This window comes from Malaclemys terrapin, chromosome 2, assembly GCF_027887155.1.
Source record: "Malaclemys terrapin pileata isolate rMalTer1 chromosome 2, rMalTer1.hap1, whole genome shotgun sequence".
Classification (NCBI taxonomy): Eukaryota; Metazoa; Chordata; order Testudines; family Emydidae; genus Malaclemys; species Malaclemys terrapin.
This window is the reverse complement of record NC_071506.1, coordinates 189,111,792-189,138,777: the sequence shown is the minus strand read 5'-3', so window position 1 is coordinate 189,138,777 and position 26,986 is coordinate 189,111,792. Positions and strand designations below refer to the sequence as shown.

General features: G+C 39.7%; 1 protein-coding gene across 2 annotated transcripts in view; it reads left to right on the top strand.

Annotated features, from left to right (window-relative positions):
- Positions 1-26,986, top strand: part of CUL1 (cullin 1) — an 82,710-nt gene that overhangs the window by 20,424 nt on the left and 35,300 nt on the right. For both annotated transcript variants that reach the window (XM_054019113.1, XM_054019114.1), the window contains exons 2-6: positions 2,519-2,804; positions 20,261-20,435; positions 21,619-21,786; positions 24,340-24,390; positions 24,964-25,054. In XM_054019113.1, the coding sequence (XP_053875088.1) occupies positions 2,665-2,804; positions 20,261-20,435; positions 21,619-21,786; positions 24,340-24,390; positions 24,964-25,054 (625 nt within the window). In that variant the 5' untranslated portion in view covers positions 2,519-2,664. The remainder of the gene's footprint in view (positions 1-2,518; positions 2,805-20,260; positions 20,436-21,618; positions 21,787-24,339; positions 24,391-24,963; positions 25,055-26,986) is intronic.

Here is a 26,986-nt window from a genome sequence, read left to right as displayed (position 1 = left end):
ATTTTCTTAACAGATAAGTAGGAGAGGCTACTTTCATAGGAAACTTATAGACCTGTGTGTTGATTTGTTGGTGGGCATGAGATACAGGGCTTCTGAGAGCTCGGCCAGAGAGAGAGAGGCAGCTCCAGCCGGTCTCGTTCGCCCGCACTGACTGTAGGGAGTTTGGTCTAGAGCATCCTGCAGGCTTTGGCGTCGGTCGGTTCCAGGGAGAAAAGGCTGGCGTAGAAGGCCCTGGCCCTTCCATGCATCTCCTCCAGATCCGTGAGGGGGGTGCCATCCTCTGCAAGGAGGCAGGTGACATGCTTTTTGGCCCCCCTCTTTTTCTCCAGGGCATAGAAGAAGTGGGAGCTGTGATCCATCTCCCGCAGGAGATGGATGCGGGATCGAACAAAGGCACCCCGGGCAGCTATTCTTTATTACCGTTAAGTCAAATAACCTCTCATTCCCCTTCTGGTTTTTCTGTGAACGAGTGGTATTTGGAAAGAGCTGTATAAGCAATTGTTGTTTTATCCATCTTTCAAAATTTGTGCCAAATTACTAGAAGAGGCAAATCTTTTAAGTCTATAAAGTTAGTAAACTCAGTTGATTATAATAATATATTATAAGCATTTAATAGCAAAATTCAAGATGGAAACTAACCAAGTCATACTGAAATGTTGTAATCAAATGTGGATGTTGCAGTGCAATTTAAAGCATGTAAGGAACAGATACTTCCAAGTTGATAGGTGTCTGAAAAATAAATTACATAAATATTTGGGAAAAAAAATGAAATGTTCCTTTGCTCCTCACAGTCTGTTAATTTTAAAGTGGTAAGACCCCAAATTGATTATCAGAAACCGCTTTAGGATTGCACCTCAAAACATTTGGAGTAAACTATCTGTTCCATTAACACATCTGACTTCAGGCAACTTTCATCTTCTGTGTAAGGACTTGTCAATGTGTAGAAATAACTGACATTGACTGTTGTTTGTCTATTTCGGACTGAATGCCCTGTATTATATTGACATTTTTCTATATTAGAGTATGCTAGTGTAAAATTGAATGTCTGCTACATGCAGAGCACCTTCATGAAAACAAGATGTATTTTAGAAGTTTCTCAATAAATGTCTCAAAACATTGACATTTATTTTATTGCTGGAACTTGCTTTTTTAGCTATCAGACATATTTTATAAAAAATATATTTTTTGAAAATAGTCTTACTGATGCTTATTGATATCAGTAAAATAATCAGGGATGCTGTTAGATTTAAGTTTTTATATTCTTGTCATCAACATCTGTTGACCTCCTTACACCAACCGTTTTACTTTCTGACACCCAGGTACCAAAATGAAACAGCTAGCTTTATTTATTTTACTTGTTCACTTCAGAATAGTAGTCTATTATCCGTTGCCATGCAGCTAAGAAGCTCTGTGGAGGAGTGGATAATTTCTAGGGAATAGTATATGCTACTTTTAGAAAATATTTATGTTCTATATAGATATTTCTTTGTATAGGTGTTTTTTAAAATGTCCTTCTAATTTCAGGTATTAACTATATTACTATACTGTACCGTATTATTCTGGATCATATGCAAATAATATGTTCAGCAGCAGTTTATTTTTAAGACCTTCATCCTGTATCACTTAAATTCAGAATTAAAAAATCATATCTAATTGTCCTACATCATATGTAAGAAATAAAGCCTTCTATACTGTACCTATCCTGGGCGTAATGAATGGCTGGGAGAAATTACTAGCCAGAGGCCAGTGATCATTTCTCATGGGTTAACCTCCAGAAATGTTATTTCTGTTACTGTCTGAAAAAATAAAATGGGCTTGTGGATCTTTCATGGTTTGGTGTGTACCTTGAATTCATTATAGAGAACTAATAATGAATGTTAAAGATCTTTAATATCCATCTGCAGCAACCATGTATACTGATGACTCCTAAAATATTCAATATTTTGGCAGTTTAACAATATGGTTGTCTTCCAAATTCTTATTTTAATGAATGAAGCTGAAGTGATATGGAAGGCACACAGTAAAATCATTGCTCTTCCACTTACATATTTAAAATTAAGGATTTGTTGTACATAAATTTGTAGTCATTCTTGGTTTGGGTTTCAAATATGACACCCAAAATAGCCATCAACTGCATGGCAGGTCATAAAAAGCAGCAAAAATATACAAAGTTCCTAAAACATGCACGTCACTCAGAAAGTTTTCATTCTACTTTGGCCTCACCTCTCTTTGTCACTGCCTTCTTTTTTGTGAATTTAGGCTGCAAGAGCTGTTGTATTTGTTTGTCATATTTGTTTATAAAGCACCATGCAAGCTTAGGGATATTTGAAAATAATAATCTCCTGATTAGTATGTTCTGTTGTTGAAGAGTAGGTGCTTTGGTGATATTATTAGCAGACAGCTCTCTAAATATGTAATGTTCACTTTTGGATGACTTAATGGTATATCTTTTGTTCTAGCAGCTGATGAAATTGAATCTGTCAGTGAATGTTATTAACTAATTACTTTTTTTTGGTAGGTTATCTTGCAAGGGGATATCATTCTTCGTATGTAAAGAACATCTTTTTGGTCACTGAATTTGGAATGTTACTTTACTTGTGAATCTGATGGAGGAATAGCCAGATCTCAGACTTCTACTCTGGAAGGCTTTACAGGAAATACAAGATGTCGTCGAATAGGAGTCAGAACCCACATGGACTTAAACAGATTGGTCTTGACCAGATATGGGATGACCTTAGAGCTGGAATTCAACAGGTTTATACCAGACAAAGTATGGCAAAATCCAGATATATGGAACTCTACACGTATCCTTATACTTAAAAATAAATAAATAAAAATTGGTAAATATTTTACTGTCAATTAAGAACTAAAATCACCTTATAACTTAAAGTAAGTTTTTAAAACTTTTGATGGTGTTTTATACTTTTTGTTTTTAAACTTCATTTTTGAAAATGGTTAGCCTTTCCTATTTTGTTGTGACAAAAACAAGTAGAAGGACCAGTCACTGGTATAATAAAAATCATGAGTGAATGTGTTTAGCTTGATAAATGCTTGTCTTGAAAATATTTTTTTAATAATTGTACTTATTTTTAAAATGTCAAGTGGAATGCTATTAGTTTTACAAGACAGCAGACACTTAAAGGTGATTTTTAATAGATAATATTTAGTGCACCTTGTAAATATTAAATTATCATTCCTCATTAATGATCAGTACAGTGGAAACATTTTTTCCTTCTACCCTTTTCACTTTGACATTTTACTGCAAGGCTTTTTTGTAATGTTCAGTTATCTACTTTAGAGTAGTGGAGGAATTTTCTCTTGCAGTAGGGCTTGTCCAACTATAGGGTTAGCATGTTTCTCTGCAGAATACTGGAGTCAGTTTCAAAGCTTTCAGGCTGGAGTAAGAAATAGCTCTGTGAATTTCTCTTTAGAATTACTGGCTTCCACTAAGATAGCAATTGAAATTTTTGAGCAGCTCCCAGTCTAGTGATTGCTTTAATGTTTAGAAGGATTCTAAAACAGTGTGGTGTTTTTGTTTTCATGTTCATGTTGGCCTAATACTTGGAAGTTATATTCAAGGAAAATGTTCCTGCTCAGAGACTCTTCTGTCAGATCTGTTATTTATGGTGGAGAAAGGCAAAAAGCATCAGGAAGTATATGTCTCCTTTGATATCTTCAGACCTTTAAGGGAAGAAGTGAGTCTTGTGAACTCCTTGAGAGAGACAGATAATTTTCACGAAAGTCTGGAAAATGCCCTTTCTGCTTTGCAACCACCAGTTCCCTCTTTTTACCCTCATAAGAACCTTGTATTTCTGCAGTAACAAGAAAACACTGTCATGAAGTTTAGAGATAGAATAAAGAAAAATGTTATTTGGAAGTGAATGTGTTCTCTCCTAATTTTTAGTCTAATTCTGTTATACTCCTTTATGAATTAAAATGACCGTTTTAAATGGTTGGTAAGCAGATGGGCATGGTATCTCTCAATTAAGATTTTTAAAATATTCTTGAAACTGTATTGGAGTTTCAGAAATTGTGCATCTGTCAAATTGCAGTCCAATTTGTAGGATTCAGTGTTGTGAATAGATGGGGACTTAATTTCAAAACTTGAAGAAAGTTTGTGTGGAGGATGGATTGACTGAAGGCTGTGTAATGTAAGCAGTTCTCTAGATGCCATAAGAGGGTAGGGTGATGTATGTAATCCATCAAATGTTCTTCAGAGTGTGCTCATAATAATCTTCTAAATTGTGACTTCAGATTCCAAATCAGTGGAAATAACCAATGTATTCTTCGTTGGATTTTTACAGAGTGCTCTTTCGGTAATAGTTGGGAATGTGTTGAATTCTGGACTTAATGCTTCGGGATCTAGTCTTAGAATTTCGAGAGCAGACCAAATAGGTTAACTTTTTTTAGCCCCAGATCTAGATGGGGCAGGCTGTGTGTTGGCTGAACGAGAAAAATCTACAATATTTAAATGAGTGCTAGAAATATTAAGAAAGTGATGTGCAGTAGAACTTACGAGAACACTGAGATTCAACTGTATTCAGTTTCTAGTGTCTAAAAATCTCTTGAAATATATAGACTTGAGATCCTTCTTTTATAAGCCTATTACTTGAAGGGAAGGGAGAGAACCAATATGCTGGAAAGGTCTATCTGTGTTTTTACTCTTAGTTTTTTTATTTTTCCAAAGCAAATAAAGTACAAGTAGTACAAAGTAAGTCATACTAGATCAGATATATTTAAAAATACAGTTTGAGGATACTCTTTTCTCTGTTCTATATCTGTATGTCTGGAAATGCTAGGCACCCACTATGTGTTAGTGTTACTGCAGGTTAATGAAACAGAATCACATAAGATATCTGAGATTCTCATAAATGCAAGATCTGAATGATACCCCAGATACCCTCTGAAGGGTAAAGATCCACTAAATTCAGATCTTAGTGCAATTCACTTTTTTAACCTCTTTTGTATTACCTTACCTTTTGCCATTTTAAGGCAACATCACGCTGTAGAATAGAGAGATAAAGTTGTTTATTACTACAGTAGCACTGGTTCGGTATAAAATGGTTTGAGAACAGCTTCAAGCTGTCCCACAGTTTTAAATTTCATTGAGCAAATAAGCATTGTGGGAAAGTTTTATGTTTCAAATGGAAGATTTTTTTTTTTATGATATCTTGTAGAAATAAGTAGTTTTAAATTAAAAGGTGCTTGGTAAAGTATCAGTCAATTTACTCTTAAACACACTAAAGAAAACATCCTCTTCTATGGAATATTTTATGTGGGAAAGGATTACACTTGAGGATATTGCAGATGTTCATATTGTTCATTTGGTCAATCATGCCCATATACAGTGATTATTACTTGGTATAGCGATCCATGTGGTATTAGGATACCAAATGAATAACTTGGTATTAGGATCCATTACTCTTGGAACCACTAAGCAGATCTGAAGAAGAGCTCTGTGTAAAGTCAAAAGCTTCTCTTTCACCAGCAGAAGTTGATCCAATAAAAGATATTACTTCACCCAACTCATCTCTCTAATATCCTAGGAGCTACGTGGCCACAACAGCATTGCTGGCAAAAATGAAAAGTCATTCAGCATTGTTCATTAGAGCAAAGTAGTCTAAGGAACATCAGAATTCACACTTGAAGCAGCCTCATTTTTCCATTAATCAAGAAAATCCAATGTGTGCTCCCTTTTTGTCCAGCTCCCCAGCCATGATGTAAGTAATGGCACAAACTGGATCTGCAGAGATTTTTTTTTTTTTCCCCTTTCAAAAAGGACTAACGTGTTTTAGAATATCTGCCTTTTACCATTTGTCTAAATTCAGATGGCAGTTTCAGAATGATAGCAGAATTGTATTGCCATAACCTATGTAGTGAAGAGCGTTTGGCTGCCATATACAGTAATAGTACACTTAACTTTCTAGAGTAACAGTATCATCCTGAGCGACCGGGGTGTCAGCTTCTAGGCAGAAGACATGTAGACAGCAACAGTGTGATCTAGTATTCATATACTTAAAAAGACAAGAGATTTATGTTGTGTTTATAATGTGTTTAGATGATTAAGGGGAAAATAAAATTCCTCTTGGAGTAGTGTCCCTGAGGGTGCTCCACTGCATGGGCACATGTGCCCCTTTGGGATTTTTTCTACTAACAGTGCCCTGTGTCTCTTTGTGTCGGACACAGAGCCTATATAGGGATGCCTGGGCAAACTGCCCCAGTTCCTTCTCTACTGTTTTGGCATGGGACACCTTTAGGTGCCCACCTTGAGCATGCTTTGGCTAGTTTGTATTCTTGTTATGGTGGTTTGTTAAGATTAGTTAGTTGTTAGTAGTATTGAGATGATAGGGTTTTGGGGTGGGGGTTTTTTCCTTCCTCTCTCTTTCTCATTGGGGAGCATTGTCTTTCTGGTAGAGTATGCCTGGCTTGCCAGGCTTCGAACGCTGCCACTCTTGCTGAGAAACTACACTTGTGAGTGATGGCCAGTCTAAGTGAGTCTGTTGATTGGGGAGTCCCATGTCTCCAAAAGTGCAATTTCTGCCTAGCCCTCAAATTGAGGGCATGAAATAATAGGGAGACTAAGCTCAGACTGTTAATGATGGTGTGCTCACTTTAACCAGCATCTGACTTAGGTCACGAACCTCGCCCCCATCCCTTACATTTGTCTCTGGACTGATCCAGCTTTCCTTCCACCTTGGTGCAGGCTTCCCCTAAGAAGGAGAGGTCACTGGAGGCTTCTGAGAAGGCTTCCTGAAAGAGGAGTATGGATTATCATCTGAAGGAGCCTGCTCTGAAAAAGCCCAGTTCCCCTGCAAACTCTGTGTCTCCAAAGCCTCGACCTCTCAGCTCAGTACTGTTGAGTCAAAGGATTTCTCCGGTACAGGCAGAAATGGAAAGCCCCGAACTTGAGGGAGAGACAAGGCTCTGACAGGACTTCAGTATGCTCTACTAGGGACAAAGAGGGCAAGCATAAGCACCCCGGTCCAGTACTGTCAGGCTCAGTTCCACCATCGGTACCTACCCGTTCAACACTTTAGGTACCAAGCAAGCAACAGCGCCCGATTCCATTAGTGCCTACATTATGCCCACCACGATGGTATTGTCAGTATCGGCTACTGCATCCTCAGCTACCGCATCGGTACTGATTCCCTATTCAGTACTGCAAAAGGTTAGCTATACGAGGGACCAGTCTTTATTGGATGAGTCAGAATCCTTGCGCCTCATGGGTACCAAAAGACACTCGGTACCCAAGAGCTTGGTCGCCAGACTGCTACCTTCCCGAAGTACCGCAGGACTCTACACCTTTTTGTATATGGGCTCCTTCATTGGACGATGTGGAGGAGGATGAAGGGACCTTCCAGTTGGCCTTTTCTGTTTCAGTCTCACATTCCCCAACATATCCTGTCAGGAACCCGTTCTTTGACAGTCCGAGGAAAGATAGCAACCATCATCAAAAGTGGAACCACCTGCATGCCATCCTCGCTCCCATATGCCACATCTCCCCCTCTCAGTGGCCATACTGGGATCCCTGGACTGCTTATTGACAGCAATTCTCCAGACCACCACCATCTCAAAGGGATATTAGGGTTGTTCAGCCCTCTCCCTCTCACAGCAGGAGATGTTTGAGGAACAGGAGGCCAGGCCACTCTTAAAACACTCATTTGTCCTCATCTCCAGATGATGCAGTTATGCCCCCTCCACCTTCTGTGACCGACAGTTTTTGGCAATTTCAAGATCTCATGTAGAGGGTAGCTGACACTCTTCAAATTCCACTCAAAAAGGTCAGGGATTCACAATGCAAGCCGTTGGATATTCTACAGTCAGCAAAATCCTCCAGGGTGGCATTACCCATCAACGAGGTGCTCCTGGATCCAGCTAAGGCTGTGTGGCAAACACCTGCTACTATTCCACCAATGTGTAAAAGGGCAGATAAAAAGTATGATGATCTCCCCCCCCTCCCCCCCCATTAGAACACTTAACCTGATTTAAACTTTTTCATTTGTTTTGGGGAGAGATGGGAAGTGCACAATGCCATTTGTGTAGATACTGGCATTTAAGAAACTCTGTCATTTAGTTTTAAAAACAAACAAAAAAACAAGTTATCCATCTCATAAGAACATCCAAAACATTTGGTTAGTAAGTATTCCATGAAAATAATTTCTATGTGCAATGTACATTAAAGGGAGCTGTGCAAATTTAGGATAATCTGAAATTTGCAAAAGCATTATTTCAGTAAGCCCAATACTCCAAAAGCTGTTTGTTACACTAAAGTGTTCTGATTAACAATTCACTAATTACTTTTAACAAGGATTTCCCAGGTATTCCATTTAAATATTTAAATTTAGGAGCTTTATTAAAGATCATGTTTTGTTACACCTCATTATCTACTGCGTAAACTTTTCCTTATTTGTAAATTTGTTTTACTGTGATTAAAATTTTTGTTCAGCCACTTTCTGCTTTACTCCTTGAAATCATTTTTCTTTTATCACTTTCTTTGACCTCTGTTAGAGCTAAATATTAGCATATCTGTGGACAGAATTAGACTCATCTAGTATTCTTCTGTTAAATGTAATTGCTTTACCTACTATGCCAGCTGTAAACAAACACATCTACCTACCATTGTGAACTAAAATAACAGTTAAATGCAGTGTATTTACAGTTTATAAACGTCAAATAACTTTTTTATAAATTAAAATATAAAAACATGGTAAAGTGTGTATGTGTGTATATCTCTATATATATATTTCTATTTTTTGGCAGATTGGCTTTGCTACAATATCAGTAGGACTGCCCAAGCAAATGGTCAGGTGCAATACAAATTCAGACTAGCTCCAGCTATTTAGGCCACAGGCATTTCTATCTTAACCAAAGACAGCTGCACAGAAGCCTCCACTGGAATACTTCTGACCATTACGTAATGCAAACTTTAAAAGTCTTGAAAAGCAGTTGGCTAAGTAGACAATGATTGCTACTGCATACATCCTCTGTTTCTGCTCTGTGACGTGCTGTGCTGGTGGGTTTTTTGTTTGGTTGTTGGTTTTTTTTTTTTTTTTTTTGTCTTAATATTTCAAGTTTAGGATCGCTTGCTGCTTCAGTTGTCTGTATTCTCCAGTCATTCCAGAAATGAGGCTTATTTTTTATTTGACTATTGATACTAAACTGTGCATAATCTAGATTTCTGTCTGCAAACAACCTGAAGTACGATACTAGTGAAGGAGTTAACAAGACAGTTCTGTGATGGATCCACTGCTCTTGACAAAAGTCAAACTTTCAGTACAATCTAGTAGAATGTAGGTGGAGCACTTTTTAAACTTTAAGTATCTCCTCTCCCCATATCTGGCACATTAGCTGAATTGACTGTGCTCTCCCCACATTGATAGTATACTAAGGGATTCAGTAAGGCAGTTTTTAACACCTGGCATTTGTCTGCCTCTCCTTCAACTCCATTGCAAGACAGCCCTCCACTTTCCTGTCAAGTAGTTTGGGATCACACTGGGGACATCAGTGCAGTATTCATTACCCATCACCATCCATGCAGTTTGTGTGCAGTATATGATGTTTCACAACATCTCTGAATGTGTGTCAGCATATGCATATAAGGAGCCCTTCAGGTTGAAATAAAAACCTATACATTTATGTGTGGGGGGGAAAACGTTACATCTGATAATGAAATATATATATATAAAATGCACATTTTCCCTTGTACAGTAACTTCAATAAACAGCCTTGGACATATAGATATGACTATATGGTAACTCTGGCATTTGGATCTCTTCAGTTTGAAATAACTGCATTGTGCATGATCAGTCACTTTTTTCTCATTTGACTCTCATATTGATCACTTTTTTTTTTTTAAAGAAACAGGATATTCAGTACAAAAACAGCTATTGGAGTATTGATGCTGAAACTTTCAAAGGCATGGATTCAACAAATCTGAGTTATGATTCTCATCGTAACTTGCTCCCTTACAGATACAGTAAGAAATATTCTATACTATATCTCCTGTGTGTGTTTGTAAATGGACGTGGTAACTAAATATTACACGTCCACAAGGCACAAGTTAAAATTGCTTTGGGAAACATACCTTAGGAGTTAGGATACCTTAGTTATCCTATACACTTCCAGATATAGCATTCAATTACCATAGAATTTTTATAGTGTGTGGATATACACGCCTAAAAGTTAGTATGTTTTTATGTATATGTAGTTATAATTTATTTGTTGTTGTCTATTACCATGATTGCAAAGGGGAGTTTCGGATTGCAAGGAAATCTGAGATTTATGCTGTGAGTAGGGCCACTGGAATTTATTTGGTGGATTTAGGATAGCTTCTTTTGCTTTTCTTCCTATGGAATTCAGATTTGCATTTAAACAGTTGAAGTTCACATTGTAGATAAATGTGTTCTTTCTCCAATATACATATGTATAGTTGCTCATGCACAATGTTTGCTGTCAGGGATGGCTAAAATCTAATCTGAATTCTGCCACTGACTCTCTAAACAAGTCCCTTTGCGAACTGCTTCATCTCTTCCCGTGTAAACCGGAAATATGCCTACAACACTTTTATATAGTACTTTACATGATTAAAGGTAAATATTTTGTCAGTCTTGTGGAAAACTATCCCAACATAGTATAGATGGAAAATATATATTAAAAAAAAAAAAAAAAAATTGTGGAGAGCGGTTGCATACCAGTGCCTGGGTATATAAGAGCTACCTAGAAGGGTCTGAAATATATTTTTTCTAGTAGCTCATGTTACTGTTTTGAAATTGTGCTGCAGCTTTGTAAACACTCTGCCTGAAGGTGAATTAATTTGACAAGTTTTTAACTTCGGAAAATTTGACCAAAATTCCTTCAACTATTGATTTATGAGAGGGTTAGAAAAATCATGTAAGTGTTTCCATTCGTCTTAGTTTTTGAAAAAGCTTTATTTGGTTGTTTTACAAAACTTACTCTTTGTGTCATATTTGATCTGAAACTATAACTCAACATTAACAGTTTTTCTCTAATATTCTGTGTTGTATTAAATGCAATAAGCTACTTTTTTTTTTTTTTTTTTTTTTTTTTTGTAACGCCATTTAACTAGAGCTGTTTTTGATTTGCTGGCAGTTCTGAAAAATCAGGGAAGAAAACTTGTCTTGGGTTAAGCTGAAAATATTTTTTAAAACTTTCTGGCAAATTGAAAAATATAAAAAAGTTTGGATTTTGAGTTTTTATGTTAATTTTTTAAAATAAAATAAATTTTAAATAAAATCGAAAAACATTTTAGAAATGAAGACCAATGTGAAAAATTTAAAGTCAAACTTTTATTTTGAAAAGTGTCAAAACTTTTTTTTAAATGTAAGGCTTTTTTCCCAATTAAATCAATTCTGTGAATTCAACACAAATTTACAAAATGTTTAAATTTACCCACATTTGCATTTTTTGTCAGAAAAATTATGGTTAAAAAATTACATTCAGCCCTACAATTAACACAATGCAAATTATTCTATTTCTGTAACTTCCCAAGCACTTTCTTTTAAAGTGAAGTGGTTTGTGTACTTTTCCTCAACTATTTTATGCTTATTTCCCTGAGTGAAATATTAACAGTAAACACATAAATGGTAAAGAGATTAACCCAGCTTGTTGGATCATAGGAAGTAGCAAAGTTGATGCCCAGATTCCGCATATATAAAGGAGATTATAAATAATGAATAGAAAAACCCTATTTAGAAAGTTTTGTTGTTATCCTTGTAGCATACTATAGTAGAACCTCAGAGTTACGAACACCAGAGTTACAAACTGACCAGTCAACCACACACCTCATTTGGAACTGGAAGCACGCACTCAGGCAGCAGCAGATGCGCCTCCCCCTCAAAAAATAAAAAGCAAGTACAGTACTGTGTTAAATGTAAACTACTAAAAAAATCAAGGGAAAGCAGCATTTTTCTTCTGCACAGTAAAGTTTCAAAGCTGTATTAAGTCAATGTTTTGAAAAAACAACCATGACGCTTTGTTCAGAGTTACGAACAACTTCCATTCTCAAGGTGTTCATAACTCTGAGGTTCTTCTCTACTTAATTTTGAAGAACCTTCCCACATAATCTGGTTATGCCTCTCAAGGCAACTTCTTAAATAATCAGTTTCATTATAAAAAGATGCAATTAATTTTTGATTTTATATAAGTTTTTATGCTGCCCTCATTTGTGTAGAATCTGAGTGCCTTCCAGTAGTACATTAAGTGACATGACTAACATCTGTCACATGTGGCTTGTTCTCCCTCTCTCCAGAGGGAGAATGGTGTGTGCAGGGTAGTGTGTGGGGGGGTTTTGGGGTAGGTTTTTTAATATGTACATGCTGCTATGTGTTTATATTGGAGAAGGCGAGGTTGAAGAAGTCTGCCTTGAATTTGAGCGGTAGGTGGTGAGGTTCCTGTGCATGTTTGTTCCAAACACTATGGCTGGCCCCTGAGACAACTCTGTGTTCTGCACAGATGAGCTTTAGATGAGTTGTCAAGGTTTTTTTGGAAGCATTGCACAGAGACAAGCAACTTTTAGGATGCATGTGTTGAAGTTGAATTAGAACCTAGCTATTGGCCAGTTCTGGTGATTGTGTATCACAATTTACAAGAAAGGGAAGGAAAGCTCAGATTTTTGTCTCTTGAATCTTCTACCCTTGAAGGGGCATCAGGAGACTGTATTATGGCTTCATTTCCCTCCCCCCCCCCCCCATACATTTTTTTTTTGGGGGGGGGGCTTAGGTTTAAAGTTAGTATCTCTTAATAGCAGGATCAGTTTAGAAATAACTTACATTAGGTTCTGATTCTGCAAAGTGCTGTGTCTGTCTTGAAAGTAACAGAAATTGAGGGCAACTAGTACCTCTTAGCAGATTTAGCAGATTCTCATCACATTATTGGATCAGGCCTTGATGTTTACTAGCTGGACAATTAGCTTGGGAAAGAAGTAAGACTACACTCGTCTGCATATTGGGACAGAATACCCTCTGAGTAATTTTGTCCCCTCAGCTTGATTTGTACATGACTATACAAAATTGCAAAAACATTCCAGTGAGATCTTTTAATATTTCCTAATAGCCATTTGGATACACACATGAGTTCTGAAGTATGCTGCTGTTATGAAACTAGATTTTACTTTCTCTAAGTCAAGAATTCTTTTTATAGAATGCTCCCTGTGATTTTTGGACTGTTTGTGATGTACTTTGTTTCCAGATTACAGATTGATTACACATGCAGCATTTCAGATTTTGTTTTGAATACATCAGTCTTTCTGTCAGTGGCTGGCTATAGCATATGGGAGCACAGAGTGTAAACATCAACAACATGAGAGCAGTATTATTTTTACATGTAGAACACACGGAAGGTCATTTTATGTACAGGAACACTTTCTGATGGACCACACAACAGGAGTAAATGCTGTAATTTGTAATTTGATTTATACAAAAGTCAAGCTGGAAGAATACCAAAATTTGACTATGTAGAATACTTTCATTATGTGCATGCTTGAGATTTGTTCTACGAATGTCCGTCTTATTTTTGGCTAGAATGTCTTTGTCAATTGCACACTTTCATGCAAGTAAATAAATGATACTTGTTGGTTTGTGTGTGAGTGTTAAACCTTGCTTCCATTCTCTTTGCAGAAATAACTAAATTTAGGGATAATTTGCCAAGAACACTCATCAATGCTATAATAGTGCTTGAAGTCCGTTGAGGCTTCAAGAAAGGACTACGAATGCACCCCTACTTAGACGATTGGCTGGTGAGAGGCCATCAGCAGGTTATGCTCCTTCTTGGAGAGCCAGGAGTTGGATCACTAGCAGAGAAAAGATCTTCTATGATATTCTATGATTCCTATATCTCTCAACACTTGGTCTTCCTGGAAGCCTAGTTGGATAGTGAACACAGCAGAGCCAACACAGGGCGGGCTTACAGCGTTGGGATCAGTCCTTCTGTGACCTCAGCATCTGTATAAGATTGCTTATAGGTGTTTATCCATAGCAGTGAGCTTGGAGTTGGTCCTTGGGGCCTAGTTACCAATAAGAGCAGAAAAAATTGCTGTTTCAATGTGGAATCGGATCAAAGGACTGTAATGATGATTCTCCAGCTGCTGGCCCTATGGTGGAGGCTGGATCACAGGAACCTGGGGGGGCGGGACCTCCTAGTGGTCAGATCTGAATACAAAAATGAACCTGTTGGGATGACCTAGAGCAAAGGGACCACAAAGAGGTGATGGTTAATTGACCAACTCAATATGAAGGCAAAACTCACTCGGCTCTCCATTGTACACAATCTTGTCATCAAGTCCTTCTGGGTGCAGTCGGACAATGCAACCAGAGTTTTTATAGGCAAGGAATCACAGGAAGTAAATGGACAAACTCCCACATGCGGCTGTTCATCCTGGGTTGAACACCACTTGGTCCAGGGTCATGGGAGCTCAATCACAAGATGTCTGCAGTACACTAGAGTTGGGGAACTGCAGATTATCATCAAGATCAATAGGAAGACAGAGCGTTATTTCAGCGCATTCAGGGATCAAGTCTTTGGGGGAATAGATGCTCTGTTACTTGAGCGGAACTTTGAGCTGCTATATGTGTTCTCATTCTGACATACAGTGGGCAACATGAGCATCATTTTTCACACAATGCACAATCAGCCTGTGGAACTCCTTCCCAAAGGATGTTGTGAAAGCCAAGACAATAACAGGATTCAAAAAAGAACTAGATAAGTTCATGGAGGATAGGTCCATCAATGGCTATTAGCCAGGATGGGCATGGTTTGTGTCCCTAGCCTCTTGTTTGCCAGAAGCTGGGAATGGGTGATGGGATGGATCACTTGATGTTTACCTGTTCTGTTCATTCCCTCTGGCGTACCTGGCATTGGCCACTGTCAGAAGACAGAATACTGGCTAGATGGGCCTTTGGTCTGACCCAATATGGCCGTTCTTATGTTCTTATAATTTGCTGTGGGGCAGGGAGGGCAGTTCCCCCCCCCCCCTTCCCCTGACTTTTCATAGGTCTGTATTCTCTATTGTCTTCCACTCTTTGCCACCTCCTACCTCCCACTTTTCAGGATATAAAATAATCACATATAATATTTCTTCATGCTGGCACAACTTGCTGACAAACATGTACTACTCGATTGCAGCCACCCCCTCCCCATTTTTCTGACCCCCCCCTCCCCCCCCCGTTGAGGAAGTTCTCCAAAAGAAAGCCATGCCCACAGGAAACTTCATTCTGAACTCACCAGACTTGCTGTGAGTGCCCTGGCTTCCTGGACCTAGTGAAGCCTCAATTCCATCTCCTAGTGAGAGAAGTACAGTCAGTTCACTTCAGACTTACAGCGTGGCTGTTGATAGGGCAAGTATAGTAGAGAGAGACTTTTTTTTGACAAGGTCCTTTCAACCTTGATTAATTCAAAGAATTCATGTGTTTGCATTTAGTATACAAGAATTTGGAAGGTATTCACTATATAATGTGAAAATAGAGGTTTGATGCTATGCTGTAGTACATTCTGAATATTGTGGAATTTTTGCTGAATGGTTGGGGCATAGGAATGAGTGCCAGTTCATTGAAAGTTAACTTTGCTGCAGTTGCAGCTTCTTAGTACTATGTAGACCAGCAGTCTCCAACCTTTTTACTCACAAGATCACTTTTTGAACTTAAGATCAACCCAGGATCTATCTCGCTCCTTTCCTGAGGCCCCACCCCGCTCACTCCACTCCCTCTGTCCCTCGTTCTCCCCCACTCACTCACTTTCACCGGGCTGGGGCAGGAGCTTGGCTGGGGCAGGTTCGGAGGGGTGCAGGCTCTGGGCTGGGGTTCGGAGTATGGGAGGGGGCTACGGGCTGAGCCTGGGGCAGGGGGTTGGGGTGCAAGCTCTGGGAGGGAGTTTGGGTGCAGGAAAGGGCCCCAGGCTGGTGCAGAGCGTTGGGATACAGGAGAGGGTGAGGGGTGTGGGCTCTGGGGTGGGAGGGGTTTGGGTGCAGGAGGGGGCTGTGGCAGGGGATTGGGGTGTGGGATGGGGTGCGGGGTCTGTGAGGGACCTCGGGGGGGGGTGTGTGTGCAGGAGCGGGTGCGAAGTGCAGGCTCTGGCCGGGAGGCACTTACCATAGGCGGCTCCCAGTCGGCGGTGCAGAGGAGCTCTGGCAGGCTGCTTGCCTGCCATGGCCCCACGCTGCTCCCGGAAGCGGCTGGCTGCTGGCATGTCTCTCTGGCCCCTGGGGAGGAAAGAGGGTCAGCAGATCTCCGTGTACTGCCTGCACCTGCCCCAACAGCTCCCATTGGCCGGGAACCAGGAACCAGTCAATGGGAGCTGTGGGGACGGTGCTGGGCGCGGGGGCAGCGTGCAGAGGCACCTCATCCCCTCTTTCCCCCAGGGGCCACAGAGATGTGCCAGCAGCCAGCCGCTTCTGGGAGCGGTGTGGGGCCTCGGCAGGCAGGGAACCTGCCTGAGCCCCTGCGCCAACAGACTTTTAGCGGCCCGGAGATCGTGATCAACTGGCCGAGGCTCCAGGATTGATGGGTTGGTGACCACTGATGTAGACCATACAACTTTTGGGAACATTTCCAGTCATATTGTTGCTATGTTTGCTATGATGTTTGCTAAATTGGACACACAGGCCTGTACTCAAACCACCCATTTTTTCATTAAAGTAAATTTGGATTGGAATGCCCTTACCAAATCACTGTTCAAGCTATCAGGAGGGACATCACCATTATATTTATCCTCAGAGTCCTGTTTTTGCTTGCCGGAGGTTTGGCTATGCTAATTGGAGAACAGCATGCCCTACCTTGGAGAATCAGAGCATAACCCTGTCTTTTTTTTTTTTTTTTTTTTTTAGTCCTAACCCAAGTACAAATAGTGAAGGAAGTTCAGCATCGTAGAAAAATATGTTTTTTGGGGGGAGAGGCCATAAGAAAGGGATATTTTTATATCCAGAAGTGGAAAAAGATGTTTGTGCTCTCTCCGTTTGTTGACAAAAGGAATCATAGCCAGATAGAGATTGGGATCTCTAAAAGAAAATTAGGTAGGGAAATAGACCATTGATGATGTACACATTTTAAATGTAGGACAGCACTTCTCCCAACTACATTGCATCTCTCCGACTCCGGCTATGGGGACTGTATGCCTGTTGTTGCAGTTGCTGGAGGAAATGCTAAATGGACATGGATTAGCCAAAACAGGATGGCTAGTGTGAACACAATCTACCATTAAAAGTTACAATTCCATTGTACTACTGTAAATTGAAGTGATACCATTCTCTATACAAAGCTGAAAAGGAAAAGCCAACTGTGAACTGTCTCTGTTCTCCTGAATATCATAAACTAATAAAATAATTTTGTGTCCCATGAACTCAAAGTACTTTATTAGGGTAAATGAAACTTATTTACAGCTAATTGCAGCATAATAATGAGTGATGGGTAACAGTAAATAATGAGAATTTAAGTAAAAATCTGATTTCTCAGAGAAGAAAAGAGATTAACTGTATTAATCTGCATTGACTGTCTCTATAGAAGCCAAGTTTAAGCCTATCGTCTAAGTGGATTCTAGAGTTTAAGCCCAGAAGGCACCACTAGATCATCCAATCTGACCTCCTGTAAATCACAGACCATTAAAGTTTACCCATTTATCCCTGTAATGAGCCCAATAACTTGTATGACTAAAGCATAACTGGGAGAGGATTCTATACCAAGCTTACTTGGAAAGATGACTATATAGCATTCAGCTGACAGTGTAATGTTACTAAAGAATGAGCATTGAATACAATATAGAGGTGTGTAATTGGAAGACAATGGTATTGTTATAGTGCAGATAGTACTATTCATCACATCTTAAATAGAGATCCTTGAATTGAGTTACAGATCAGTAAGAGTAATGACAGATCCCAGAAATTTTGGATAAACTAGGTTGAAGGGCAGCTTAAACTTTTCTAGAAAAAGACAATAGTTCTGATCTTATACCTTTATGAACTGATAGTGTCCAGGAAATCAATGACTAGTACAGGGAATGAAGCTGCCATCACTTTAGCACTAATTCAATTTTTTGTTTTTTTAATAATTTTTTTAGGATTTTTATAGGAAATCCTATTTGGCACTGAGGTCGGGGTAACACATGGGAATAAACACATGGCATACATTTCCCAAAAGGGTAAAATTTAAGCAAAGGGGATTGTATTCTTGGGGTATAAGTAGATTACTAACATGCAAGTGGAGATGCAGAAGAAAATGAGAAAATAAACTGGAGGGAAACAGAAAGGGTGATCATGAAGACCTTGAGCCTTTGTGTTGCTGAAGTGTCAAATACACTCTTGATTAAACTGAGAACTAGTTTTAAGAATCTGCGTGACTTAATATTAAAGACAGCCGTACTTTTAAAAAAAAAATGTGGATGGGGATTATTTGCTATCTTTCAGAGGTTCTGATTGTGATTAAAGTTTGATGTTACAAATCTGTCCATAGTGACTCTGGTGCACAATCTATGGTGGGTTATCTAATTCTATTGATATTTAATTTTGCTCACCGATTTCCTTTTATTGTGCTAGCCTTTCTAGAGGGAGGGTTAAAAATCAAAACACAAGCAAAATAGTTTTCTGAGGTGTGCCTGTTTTTTATCGATGAATCCTGGCCTAGTGGGCAAAGCATAGACCCGGAGTGGTAGTCTTACAAATTAAAAATAAAGACTATTAGATCATCTAATCCATTTCCCAGTCACAGGAAAGCAGTTTTGTCTCCTCTAGTTTGATGTGTCCTGAGCAATGGGGCTTCCACTGATTCCTTGGGAAGACTTAAAAATTAGAATTTCTCCTGGGAATGTGGCATTCAGAACTAAATGCAGTTTTCTATGTGTGGTCAAACTAAAGCTATAGAGGAATTATTACCACACTGCTCCATGACTTGATGACTGTTTGCAGACAAAATTGCTTTGGCCTTTTATTTAATCACATCACATTGCAAACAGATATGTACTTTGCTGTCCATTAGTGATTCTGGGTTTCTTTCTGCATAACTGCTTTCCATATTTCTCCCTCCCCTTGTGTGTGCGCATGCTCACTTGTTTGTTTTTCCTCAGCTTGTATTAGCGTCAAGGCCGGCTCCAGGCACCAGCGCAGCAAGCAGGTGCTTGGGGCGGCCAACGGAAAGGGGTGGCACGTCCAGCTCTTCGGCAATTTGGCGGCGGGTCCCTCAGTCCTTCTCGGAGGGAAGGACCTGCCGCCGAAGAATCAAGCGGCGGCGGTAGAAATGCCGATCGTGGCTTCCCCTCCCCCCCCACCACTTGGGGCAGCAAAAACGCTGGAGCCGGTCCTGATTAGCTTGCATTCTTCAAAAATTAATCTAATTTTATTTTCAGCCCATGTTTCTGGTCCCTTTCTTTGTCTGTTAAGACTAGTGCTTAAATTCCTTCCAGTTCAGGAACAAGTGAAATTCACCTCTGTGCAGCAGGCCAGCACAATGCCTGTGCATCCATTTAAAGTTTAACTGGCGCAGAGGCCTTGTGCATCATTTTCATCTTTATCAGCAAATTAGTGTGGTTTACTTCATCTTCCAGTTTATTAATAAAGATGTTAACTAAGATTGGTCCTAACATCAATCCCTGCAGTACTCTCCTAGATCCCTCTGTGCATTTAGATAAATTTGATTATTACCTTTTGTTCAGTCTTTTAGATGGTTTTAATTCAACGTGACCATATTCCTACCCAAACCAGTGTGAATTTTTCTGTTAAGACTTTGAGACTATTATAAATGCTTTACTAAAATAAACATGTATCCACTGTTTCCGCATTTATTCATTCATTTTGTAATTCTAGCAAACAGTGAAGGCAGTAAGATTAGACTTGAAAGATTTCTTTACATAAGCTTGTGGTCTCTTTTCCTGATATCACCCTCTAAATGTATTTCATGATATTTTTTCTCTTAATATTGTTTTCTTTGATTGTTTTGCTGGGAACAGAAACTAAATTAACAAGAAAACAATTGCCTGGATAACCTTTGACCTTTTGAGAATTGTTACTACATTAATTCAGTCAGAAATGCGTTGTTCTGTTTTCAGTTCAACTACAGACTGAGATGCTTTGGACAAATAACTTAATCTCTTTCCTTCACTTTTCCCGTGTGTAACATGGGAATACTACTTACTGACATCACAGGTAATCCTCGCAGGCGGGCTAAATCATTGTTTATAAACTCTTAGAGATGTTCAAATGGAACTCCTAGAATTTGCATAGAATATTTGTAATGCACACATAGATATTCCTTAACCTTTCTATCAGTCATGTTTATAACTACTGTACTAGTGTACACCAGTCTAATCAAGCACGAGGAGCGGGAGTACCTCCTTCCAAATCTAAAAAAGGCCAGACACCTGGAGGAGCTCAGTTTGTTGGCTTAGAACTGTACAAACGGCTTAAAGAATTTCTGAAGAACTACTTGACAAATCTCCTTAAGGTAAGGCGGCATCCTGTCAACTCAGTGAATAATTACATTAAAATCATGTGACTTGGAGTCAGAATAGTACAGTAAAACTAAAAATATCTGAAGCCATTGCAAGTAAAATTGTCGAATGATCAAATTTGTAGAAAAACATGACATTTAATATCTTAATTGTTTCATTAACCTTTGACTTTTTACCTTGTACACAAGTCAGTCACTGTGAAATAAACACAAAACTTCTCACACTGTTTGGTGATGCTCACAAGCTATCCTATGTAACTTTTTAATTTGCTGTGCGGGTAGCTGAATTTTGTTTAGCTAATAGGTAACCTCAATATTAACCCTACTGCAAAAAGAAAAAGGGCAGCTTGTTGGCTAGTCGGGAAAGATATTTCAGCTTCTCCTGTATCCTGTAACATTTTTCTTACATCTCAGACTTCAATGCTATAGTAAGAGCCAGGTGTGATACCTTATCTCTGCCAAGGTAGCAACTTTAACTGCTGCTATGTGCAGGGGTGCCAAGGAGAGAGTGACAATATTCACTCTTGACTCTTGGGCAGCAGCTATACTAAGGGTATGTCTTCACTACCATCCGGATTGGTGGGCAGTGATCGATCCAGCGAGGATCGATTTATCGCGTCTAGACTAGATGCGATAAATCGATCCCCGAGCGCTCTCCCGTCTACTCCTGTACTCCAGCTCGGCGAGAGGCACAGGCAGAGTCGACGGGGGAGTGGCAGCAGTCAATTCACCGTAGTGAAGACACCGCGGTAAGTAGATCTAAGTACGTCAACATAGTTGAAGTTGCGTAACTTAGATCGATTCTCTCCCCCTCCCCCCCCCAGTGTAGACCAGGCCTTAAAAATTTAGCACATGACCTTTACCACTGTTGCAGGTCCCCAGGTGGTAGTAATGGTGGAGGCTGTAGAATAGATGGGGCTCAAGCGTTTTTACTAGATATCTAACCCATAACTCTTAACATTTTGCCAGGCCACTATCAAGGTAAGAATGGATTTAGTAATACTTTGTTTCCTACATGCAGCCATACCTGTTGCTATAATGGAGATCTTACTGGAAGCAGCCGCATATGTCATGGATTTTGGTTTACAGTAGATGATTACTTTTGTCTCTACATAGCATTATATTGTATATTAAAAAATAAGCAGTCTACAGTGTTGGTGGATTTTCCCTGTTTCAGGATGGTGAAGACTTGATGGATGAGAGTGTGCTGAAATTTTACACTCAACAATGGGAAGATTATAGGTTTTCAAGCAAAGTGCTGAATGGGATTTGTGCCTACCTCAATCGACATTGGGTTCGTCGTGAGTGTGATGAAGGTCGTAAAGGAATATACGAAATCTACTCAGTAAGCATTTTAAAGAGCATTCTCTTTTATTGGTTTTAACTTTTAATTAAAACATTCTGATGGAAATATAAATATATCCCTTCTGTGTTCCTAGCCTACTGCACCAGGCATCTGCTTTCTCTTCACACAAATCACTCTTTAAAACTGACTATTTGTATGAGGCTCACCAGTATTTGACAGATTTGCAAGTTATATGATACCTTTTTCCTTCTCCATGTCTAGACAAGCTAAATCATTATTTTATATAACCTCCAAAATTCTTCCTTGCTCTTCCTGCCTCCAAAATGTTGTTCTGTGTTCTAGTGAGGACAGTCATGGATATTGTTGGTAATTTTGTTTCTTCTGGACATACCTCTTTCATACAATTTAATATGCTGCTGCAAAAATTAAATCATTTAATGCTATTTTAATCCTGTTTTCCTCTTCTTTCCTTTCACTCAATTTTCATCTTCCACAAAAATTGAAGGTTTTTTTCACTTTGAAAACTATTTGTGACAGCCTCCTGATCAGCTCTCCTTTTGTTTCCCTGTCTAATGGGCTTTATTCCATCTAAACCTCTTTCCTGATTGTGTTCTCTTCTGACTTCTGGCTATGCATATTCTGGGGAGCAATCCAGACGATTGAAGGGTTGTCACTTCCTGCCCTGTAACCCTGAATGCCTCAAAATGCTGTGCTGCTGTAGCTCCGTTGTCTGGATGCTTCCTGCCAACATACAAGCATGCATTGTGTGTCTCTGTGTTAAGCAGCTCTGACTCAGCAACTCTGATTCCAGCAGCCTTCTTGTTATACCACTACCATGTTCTGGTCTCCACCAGCCTCGGTTACACCTGGCAAGACGACCATAAAACCCTCCAGTCCCAAATTTCCCAAAATCGTGTGCTCTGCGATATCCAGCCCTCTCCTAGACCATTCTTTTGTTCCTTTAAAGATACAATACCCAGCAGCTTGCCCCATTAACTAGAGTTAACATTCACTTTAAATGAAACACAGCAGTGGGTTGATTTAGATTAAAAGTTAAACAAGTTTATTAACAAAAGGAGACAGGATTTTAAGTGAGTCAAATAAAAAAGAATAGAGTTAGAAATGACGACAAGAAAATAACAGTGAAAAACACTTCCTGTGGGCTAAGATTTAACAAAATCAAGCTACAGCCTTTGTTCATGGTAGTTTTCTTACCAATCTACCTTCCTGTAAGATGACTGACCACCCCCTTGGTCAGGATTTCCCCCAGAGTGCTTGATTCTTTTGTTGTCTTAAGTGAAACATAACTTGGTTTTCTTTGCCCCTCTTTTTTTATAGTCTAGTGCATCTTTGAAATGGATTCTTCTAAAGGCTTGCGCCCCCCCACCCCCTTCCCCAAAGTCAGTTAATTCAAGCTGTGAAGAAGGGGACGTGGAATCTCGTGATAAAGGAAGGTTTCATGTTCGTTTCTTCCCACATTGGTGTTTGCTAAAATGCAAATTGATCTGTTCCTGCAATTTCCTACCCCTGCTGTGATGCTGAGTGGATATATCCTCCCCTTGTTGGCTTGATGGTCCTGTTTACCTTCTGTGTAAATTGCATTCACATTTTCTCTTAATGTAGCTAATGTACCTTGGAAAAACCTTCAAGGTGGCAGAATGGCATTCCTTTGTCAAGGCTGGGGTAACTTCAGCCCTGCCTCACTCTTTGATAACATAAGCTCCAGTATGTTTGTAATTTTGAATTTGTCCTCCGTACATATCACCATATGATTCGCTTTCTATTGATATCTTACATGACACCATCTAGATATAAGTTATGTCATTAGTGAGTTGTGGTACAATAAACTGATCAGGCCAGTTGAAACTCATTACCAGATACTAATGAGCCCTATGCCGTCTTTCATTGGGATGCTGTTATGATACAGGCTACAAATCCTCTTTCATTTCACAACCTCTCAATAAATATGTTCTAGGCCCCCTACCTTTCCTCTGTATTGCTTCTGAAAACCAGTCTAAACTGTCATGTCTAACAGTGATGATATTCTCCCTCTCATTTGAAATCTGTGGTACACATTTGTGAGTGTAGATTGTTATATTGTAAAGGAATCTTTTAATTTTAGTTTCTGCTTAGTATATATTTTATTGTACTATGAAAATAACTCTGCATTGGGCCGGATGATAAAAACAGTTTAGGAGGGTGTCTTTACTGAGTATTCTTCTAGCTGGTCCTTCTCCGACCATTCAAATTCAAAGTCCCTACATCAGCCTGTCACAGGAAAACCCATTTTTAAATTTTTTTATTAAGAATGGAGTATTTGTCAAGGTAAGTACTGGACAATCCTATTTCTCTCTGGGGGATGAGGAAAGCGGGAGTTCAAAAATATTTGATCATTTAGAGTGTGGGGATAGTTATAAAACATGTACGTTTTTCCTGAGATAGCTTAGCTAACTGAGACTTGCCCTCCATGACAAAAAGCTTCTTAAAAATAAGTTATAATTATTTAGCATAATACAATATTTCAGTTTTTCATAAAGGATTATCCTGTATCTATAACCCCTTCCTCTCTTCTTCTCCCTTCCCCAATCTTAGCTTGCCTTGGTGACCTGGAGGGACTGTTTGTTCAGGCCGTTAAATAAGCAGGTACATATTTTATGAATAGTGCAGTATTTCGCAAGGTTGGTATGAAAATGTCACAAGTAACTATTCCAAGGTGAACTGCAAAAGGGAAGAAAAAAGCCTCTCCTTCTCCTTTAATGAATTTTTAGTAATATGGGACATCAACTGAATCATCTGTTACATATGAGGGATGGGGAGAGGCTGTATATTTTGTGTGCGTGTTATAGACATATGGCTTTAGCAAAGCATGGATTGGCAAGGTTCTACTGTATATTTCAAATGTAAACAAGCAGAATTTATTAAACCAAAGTTTAGAGGTTGCTTATATATTATGGAGAAGCAGTAAAGGCATAAACAGATGCTTTTATATTTCTTTGCAGTTCGTTAGCTAGAATATTGAATAAGTTACTGATGTGCACAACTTTCAGTGATTGTGGGAGTTCTGTTTGGTGTTAAGATTAGCACATTGCCTTATTTCTTTTTCAGGAGTTTGGATTTTCTTGAGTGTGGAAGTGCATGCCTGATTAATTACTGTATTTATTGACCAAGTAGTTGGTTTTAATGTATGTTGACTCATTTTTAATCCGTATTTCAAAGGTAACAAATGCTGTGTTGAAACTGATAGAAAAGGAAAGAAATGGTGAAACCATCAACACCAGGCTGATCAGTGGAGTCGTACAATCCTATGGTAAATGAATCTTCCTTAAGATTTACTTGTAGCTACTTGGAAAATCTCCCACCAGAGCCCTGAAGCAACATTTTTACCATAGCTGATTAAGAAAGATTTTTGCAGTGGAAGAAACTTTTAGTAGTGTAATTTGCCATGTAAAATTTTTAACTTTTATTCTATCTGAGAATGAGGGGAAGTGACAGACAAATATATGCCTCTAAAACAAAATAACGCAACCTTTTCTGTTTTGAGAGGCAAAAATTCGTAGCTAGGAATAATCAGAACTCTAAGCTTGTAGTAGATGTTCTTCTTCAAATGATGGTCCCTATGTATTCCATTCTTGGGATATGCATGCGAAACATGTGTTTCAGTCTGGAATTTTTTTGCAAGCAGTATCTCTTCGCCTGCCCATGTGCTGTAGCTCTTGTTGTGGTCCGAACCGAGGGCATAAAAGGTGGTGCATGGTGACACCTCTCCAGTTCCTTCTTACCACTGCATGGTCTGAGTCGGAATCTTCCTAATCCTCAGCTCCTTTTTTACTGTCATTACTGTAAGATATTGTATATACTTAGTTTGAGTAGTCTTCAAGGCATAGTCTACATAGCAGAGTTAGATAGTGGGTTTTTCCCCCATTTTCTTCCACACACAAGGATATTTTTCCTCCTGAGAAGTCTGGGATTATGCCCAGAGTCCCAGAGTTCAGAAATTGTGTTTCTTGCCCTTGCTCCTCTTCAGAGAAGTGATAATCAATGCTGCCTGTACTGCGTGGGTGAGGCTCATGTTTTTGCCAAGTGCAGCATCTGCTGCTCTTTTTGCCGCAGAACTTGTGAAGATCGGGAACTGAGACTCAGAAAACATCTCATGGAGAAGTCAGTGAAGCCCAAATCAGATCCAGACTGGGGACCATCCTCTGCCCCCATACATCAGTCTCACCAGGTGGGCAGTGCCCCTCTGAGCACGAGTTTGGGAATGGAGGCTAAGACTGTTAAGCCTAGGCAGAAGGCTTCACATGAGAACCAAGGGCACTCTCATAGACTTAAGGACAAGCCATCTTTGTCTAAAACCACCCCATCAAAGATGGGAGAGCTGCCAAGCACAGGCGCTCCGGCTTTAGTCCCAAATAAATCTTCTCTGCAGGAGAAGGCAGTACAGATCCAACGGTTCTAACATTGGCTCTGATTGTGAAGGCTCAGGATAAACAGCTCCTGGTGATGCCATCCATTTCTAGAGCTGATGCAGTATCGGTAGCGGCATGGCCCCAAAGGAGCTCCGGTTCAGACAGCTCTGTCAATGGAGAATCCTTGTATCGAAGGGTTGTCAGAGACCTGGGTCTCCCTGGAGGACTTGTTTGCTTTTTCCTATCTGCATTCACCCCTCCTATTGAGGACCATCTCTAATCCGGGATGCTGTTACACCAGAGGAAGACATTATCCAAACAAGGCAAAGTTGTTCTTCCATCCCACCTGCCAGCCTGAGGGCGTAACCATTGGTAACATCAGTCCCGTTGGAGATAAGGGATCCAGCTTTCCAAGCAAAGAGTTTTTCTTGATGGGGCTGTCAAGACCTGCGTCCCGTTATTGATGTCACTTCATTCCCCTCCACTGATATTCAGAGGTTGCCTTACTCAATTTGCCAAAAAAATTGTTGTTATCCCCTAATTACAGACAATGGTATTAGAGATTGTTCATGGTTGCTATTTGATAGTTTCTGGTACCTCCAACCCACAAACCTCCAGGACAGTGGGGGCTGCGGGAAGGGCTGCCAGCACATCCCTCGGCCCGCACCGCTTCCCACAGCCACCATTGGCCTGGAGCGGCGAACCACGGCCAGTGGGAGCCGCAGTCAGCCTAACCTGTGGATGCGGCAGGCAAACAAACCGTCCCGGACCGCCAGGGACTTTCCCTGAACAAGCGGGGGACCAGCTTTGAGAAGCACTGTTCTAAAGGGTTG